General features: G+C 31.7%; 1 protein-coding gene across 1 annotated transcript; it reads left to right on the top strand.

The window, feature by feature from the left end:
- Positions 1-813: 813 nt before the first annotated feature.
- On the top strand, positions 814-1,104 carry LOC109123278 (VQ motif-containing protein 1). The gene has a single exon (XM_019222525.1). The coding sequence runs from the start codon at positions 814-816 to the stop codon at positions 1,102-1,104; it is 291 nt and encodes a 96-aa protein (XP_019078070.1).
- The last annotated feature ends 5,475 nt before the right edge of the window (positions 1,105-6,579 follow it).

Raw genomic sequence — 6,579 nt, 5'->3', positions numbered from 1 at the left:
GATTCGGAGGAGCATAGATACAAAGAGCAAATCAAACCTAAAGGACTTCTTGACAACCCACTAGCTGCCTTTTCAGATATCGGCAAGTTCTTTGTCCGTACTTGTAATAATAAGGGACTTCAATTTTTGTGGGTGAACTTCTAAACAACTTGTTGTATATATGAACATCTCACTGATTGGTTAATTGATTATTCAAACTATTCAGAAGGAGGCATGCGCGTATGAACTCATCTTGTGGTAACTTCCCACGTATCTGCTAGTGGTACAGAAGATTCGGAGGAGCATAGATACAAAGAGCAAATCAAACCTAAAGGACTTCTTGACAACCCACTAGCTGCCTTTTCAGATGTCGGCAAGTTCTTTGTCCGTACTTGTAATAATAAGGGACTTTAATTTTTGTGGGTGAACTTCTAAACAACTTGTTGTATATATGAGTTTGGCAATGGAGAGGGATGGGAGCAAAGAGTGTCATGCAGGAAAATGTCCAACTTTCTTTAGGTCAAAGTAACTACCGGTCTTTCAAATGCTTCTTTCTCAGCACGTGAGTAGTTGTGGCATGCAATTCCAAATTTGCGTGCTTTGACTAAGACGATGGTCCTTCTAGACCGCTTCATTTTTCAGTCAACTAGTACTCCCAAATCTATTAACTTCCAAAACGGTACCCCACCTTTGGATCCTTTCTTATTACCTTCGTCTCTGCCAAATCCCTTTTATAAATTGGCCACACTTGACAACCCACCCAAGTTATAGGAAGACGTGAAGAGCCAGCCCATTTAGCCGCTGAAGAAGACGAAGAAGAAGGAGGGTTTTCCCATGGATTGCAAGAACCGGAAGCCAGTGAAAGTAGTGATCATCGGTACTCAATACATTGAAACAAACCCTTTGAGCTTCAAATCTGTCGTTCAGAGCCTCACCGGGAAGGATTCTTGCGTGGCATGGGTAGAAGAGAGCTCATACAAGAGCCGGAAGAGAAGGAGAACTGTGGACAAGTCAAGCGGCGACGCTGCCGCGGAACTGTCAAACTGTCGGTCGTTTAATGACTGGGATGGATTAATGTTGGAGCTGCCTCCAGCTGAGGAACTGAGTTGGGTGTGGGGGAACTAGAAGCGATTAGCATTTACATTGTTGTGTAGACTAGTATATAGGATGAATATATTATCGGTATATGTGATATATATTAAACAATTTGCCTTTAGTATTATGGTTTGTCTGTTTTTTTTTCAAATTAATTAGCCCAAGTTTTCCATCTTTAATTGCTCTTTCACATTGGTGAAGGACTCTTCTATTATTTTGTTCATCTTTCTGGGTGTCGTGGAGTATGAGGGTTTCTAAACAACTGCAGAATACGGGACATACATTTTTTTTCTGTGGTTGGATGTGGAGGCAGGAGGATGATTTTATATATAGTTCCTTTTATCGGTTGGAAATGAGACACTGTTCGCCTTTTTCTCTATTATCTTTTTCATACATTTGACGAAGTCATGGACTCATGATTCACAATAATGAAATATCATTGCTTGTACGGACCTTCAAAAGTTGATTGCCTGGACTGAATCTTATAGGTGACGTACACTAGCCAGCCTGTTTTGGCCTCGTATGATAGCTGGTATATTGAATAAACCGGGACGGCGGGACCAACCTACAGCTGTTCCCATATAAGACAGAAAACAAACGTTAATGAATTATCAATTATGTAACGATGTCAATTACTGGAATATGGAGGTTGTTGATTGTTGTGAAAGGAACTAAGAAATGTGGTTTTTGAACCTCAAACACGCAGCCCCACCTCCCTCCACCTCCACCTTTCAGGTCAGTCCGATAGCGTGAGAAGAAAACTTCCATCTTGTCCTGCTTGGACGAAAAATGTGGCCAATGCCAGAAACATTCGTGGGCGACCCAACACCACAGAAGCTGGAGCGGTAGTACCGTCTAGATAAGTTATTGAATGCACTACCACCACGTAACAGACCAGCTGTTAAAATGATATTTGGTGAGCGATGGATGAAACTTGGCTCAAGATCGTTGAATTTTGGGGAAAGAAGCGAAGAAGGTTTGTTTTCTCTTAGGAGACATCTCTACTTTTCTAATCTCCATCCACTGGTGGAGCCAGAAGCCCCTAGCTCAATTTCCTCCCCCCCCAAAAAAAAATCTCATTTTCAAATAATAAAAAACATGGAAAAGTGAGTTTAGATTAACTAATTTGAAAAAATATCAAAAACGAAACCTTAACTTTTATAAATAAATTTTATCCTTTTATTAATAAATTCTATCTTCATCAATTTAAAAATATTTTAAAATACATTCAATTTTTCAAAAGTTAAATAATTATTTTCTAAAACAATCTTCTTTTTTTTTTGTCAGATTAATTTGATAATTTGTCTTTTTTTTCACTTTGCTCAGAGAACTTATTTGAAATCAATAAAATAAGAAAATTTAAAAATTAAAAATACAATTAAAACTAAAAAACCTTAAAAGTATAAAAATAAAATATTAAATTTTACTTGGCTAAATTACACTAATAAAAAATATAGATTTACAATGGGAAATATAATGAGAGTTAATATTTTAATTTTTAATTTTTTTTTGTTTTAATTGTATTTTCAATTTTTAAATTTTCTTATTTTATTGTTGATGTCAACTAAAAAAAATTTTCCTTCAATTTTATTAAAAAAAAAAGAAAAGACAAGTGGATTTATATAATACAATATATAAAATCATTATTAATTAAGGAAATAAAAAGATTGTATGAGAACTTTTTCAAAATAATTTGTATATTATATTATATAATAAAAATTTATAATATATTTATTTGTAAGATACTTTTATTAAATTAAAATGATAAATTAATTTTTTGATAATTTTATTTAATATTATCAAGTAGAAGGGTATTTCAGGAAATACTTATAAAAGTGCATATATTTTAAAATATTTTTAAATGAATAAAGATAAAACTTATTTATAAAAATTGAGGTTACTTTTTTCTATATTTTTTCAATTTAGTGAGTCAAATCACAATTTTTCCTAAAAGACAAATAAACTTTTTACTCCAAAATAAAAAATTTAATTTTAAAATTTTAAATTTTAATTTAATTTTTTTCATGGGTACAACATTTTATTTATTTTTCATTCTTTCCTCATATGTAAATTTTAATTTATTATAACTTTCCTAATAATATTAATTTATTAAATAATTGTTTTAAATTGTATTTTCTCTTTAATTTTGAGTTTGGTTTTTTTTTTTTTTTAATTTTGAGACTTAGTTAAATAATGTCTAATTTAAAATAAACTAAATAATTGTATTAGATTGTGTGCTATTTAATTATCTAGATTATGAGAATTTATATTTAGCTTTAAATTTTTGTTTTATGTCATTCTAATATTATCATATCATAGATTTTTTTTTTAAATCTAATTACTTTGAACAAAAGTAATATTTAAATGAATGAACGTGAATAGTTGAATTTTTGAGATTGAAAATTAAATTAGGAAGTCATATTTTTTAAGAATTGAACTTTAATGATTAGAGTTTTTAAAAGAGATAAATAAATAAATATAAAAAATAATAATAATAAAAATAATGTTTAACGATTGAATGTGAATAGTGGAATTTTTTTAAAATTGGGAATTAAATTCGAAAATCAGAATTTTGAGAATTACTTAAAAGATGAAATTTTAAAAGTAAATAAATAAAATAATAATAATAACAAAAATAATAAGGCTTAAATAAATAAATATGAAAATTGGAATTCCAGAAATTAGAAATTGAATTTGGAAATCGAGAGAATTACTTAATGATGGAATTTTTAAAAATAAATAAGTGAAATAATAATAATAGCGAAAATAATGATGATTAAATAAATAAATATGAAAATTAGAATTTTGGAAATTGGAAATTAAATTTGGAAATCGAAATTTTGAAAAATTGTTTAAAGATAGGATTTAAAAAAATAAATAAATAAGTAGAATAATAATAATAACTAAAATGAATTATTAAATAAATGAATGGGAATATTAGAATTTTTTGAAGAGAAAATTAAATTCAGGAGTCGGGATTTCGAAAAATTGTTTAAAGATGGAATTTTAAAATAAATAAATGAATAAATAAGTATAATAATAATAACAAAAATAAGTAATTAAAGGAAAGAATGTGAATATTAGATTTTTTTTTGTAACGTGAAATTAAATTCGGAAATCAAGATTTTGAAAAATTGTTTAAAGATAGAATTTTAAAATAAATAAATAGAATAATAATAACAAAAATATGTAATTAAAGAAAAGAACGTGAATATTAGAATTTTTGGATATTGAAAATTGAATTTAAAAGTTTTAACCTTGGAAAATTAAATTTAAAATTATGATTTTAGAAAATAATTTTGATAATTGAATTAAAAAAAATCGTTTCGGAAAATTGGATTTGGAGAATTAGAGTTTTGTAAACTAAATTTAGGATCAAATTTTAAAAGATTACTTCGAGAATGGTATTATTTAAAAATAAAAAAAAAGTAAATAAATGAATAGATAAATAAATTTATAACTTTTGAATTGTAAGGGATTTTAGAGGGTTACTTGAGAATATATAAAAAAAGAAAACAGAAAATGAATAAGACAAGTAGGGAAATAGAACTTTTAAATGTCAAAGAGTTTTTTTTTTAAAAAAAACAAAAGAGAAGATGGCATTGCTGCAGGTGCACTGGAGAGTGGCCTTGCATGCCATGCTAAAGAGAGAGAATAGGTCTCACAAAGGCATGTTGTAGGTGTCCAAGGGACCCCTTAGATACGGATGGCTGCCTAATTTGGGCATAGGGTGCTAACATACCAACTAAAGCAATGTTGACAACCAACCCAACCCAGAAAATCTACAGTGTACAACTCAAATTCTGCCCAGAAGTCTTTGCCTCTCCTTTGAACTTCCGCAAATGTGGCGCAACAAGAATCAAAGACTATCCCCCTGCAAATCTAAATATCTTAGGATAAGTACTCTCTGAATTCCAACACTCTTGGCAGCAGTCAGCATATTGGAAGGAAAGCTGGTCCCTCGGGCCCGCGTCTCTCTCATCACCTCCTCAAAGCTCAAAATGGGTCTAAACTCCTCTTCTTCATGGTCATCCCCATCGTCTTTATCATCCTTTCCAAAACCAGCCGAAAATTTACTAGCTCATTTGCTTCCTCTAAAGGCCCTGATTTCTTGTCAGAAACGATGCCGCCCCTCTCACAGTCCCGTCGTATCTTTTCGCTCTGTTTTTTTTTCTTTTTTTTTTAAGTTGCCCCTCCCTAGATTATCAAGCTTAGTGCTGGTCCAAATGCCAAGCTCCCGACCACCTTCTTCACCGACCATGGCTTTTCTACTCCATTCTTTATTTTTTTACCCAGCCCACTCTCCCTCAATCTCTCCAAAACAGAGCATCTATGGGCTGCCCCTCCCTCGGCTCATCCCCTGTTTTCGTTATTTGGTTTGTCCAGATGGGGTAGAAAAGAAATGGGAACATTTGAAGTATAAATGGATAGTGGAAATCCCATCTTACAATCACATTAACTTGCTTCTCAATATTAAAACATTAAAACCAATACTCCATCTCATGCACCAGTATATGAAGTATCAGTTCTTGAACAAATAATAACATAACCGAACATAAGAATGCATATGGCAAGAGGAAATAAAACATGAAAATGGATTTCGAAAGCATAACATTCACTAACCCATTTGCTGTCAACCCCAAAAATGGCTCCTAATGGTGTCTTCTGCTGCTTTACTTCCTAAGCAAAGGCACTCCAAGCAAACCCCACCCCCCCCCCCCCCCCCCCCCCCCAAGATCACCTGCTCCGAGTTTTTTTTTTCTTTTTCTCTTCTTTGCCTTTTTTTTTCTTTTCGTTCCTCTCCCTAGCTTGCTCTCCAAGCCAACGAAAATATCACCCTGCCCAACAACCTGTAACCTAACCCCTTTTCTCTGCTGTCGCCTCCTTTCAGCAGCCAGTCCCATCCCGGGTTGATGAAGAAGCGGGAAAGAAGAAAAAAGATAATAATAAATAATAATAATAAAAAAAAAAGACCTCCCTTCCATCTGAGGGGGTCTACACTAATATATTTCATTATCGAGTTTATGATCTTAGAGATTGAGGTATTAACATAGATGACACACTTATTGTTGCCTATTCAATTGAAAATCTACCTTCTAAATATGATTAATGTCCTTTAGTTATTAAATTTAAAATTTCTCTTTTTTCAATTGCAAATCTTGAACTCTCTAATGTTTCCGATGGTTAATTAGGACATGTCAATCTAGAAAAATTTAAAAATAAAATAAAATGGAAGTTGGATTTAGATCTTGAACATGGAGAAAGGGGGAGCCTTCATTTGGTGCTATATTTAATTTCATTACCCGCAATGTTATAGATCCTCTCCATTTTCATTATTAATCTTTCAATTTCATACTTGAGTTGCCCAAAACTGGTGGAAGACTGTGAAGCAAAATATGAGGGTTTATTGCACATAGAACTCAAAGAACAATATTGTACCATGTAGACCACATCATTTTCAATCGCATTCACATCTTCTGACCCATGTGGGATTTTGTTGATTTT

Source organism: Vitis vinifera, chromosome 10 (genome assembly GCF_030704535.1).
Source record: "Vitis vinifera cultivar Pinot Noir 40024 chromosome 10, ASM3070453v1".
NCBI lineage: Eukaryota > Viridiplantae > Streptophyta > Magnoliopsida > Vitales > Vitaceae > Vitis > Vitis vinifera.
This window is presented reverse-complemented; position numbering and strand designations above follow the sequence as displayed.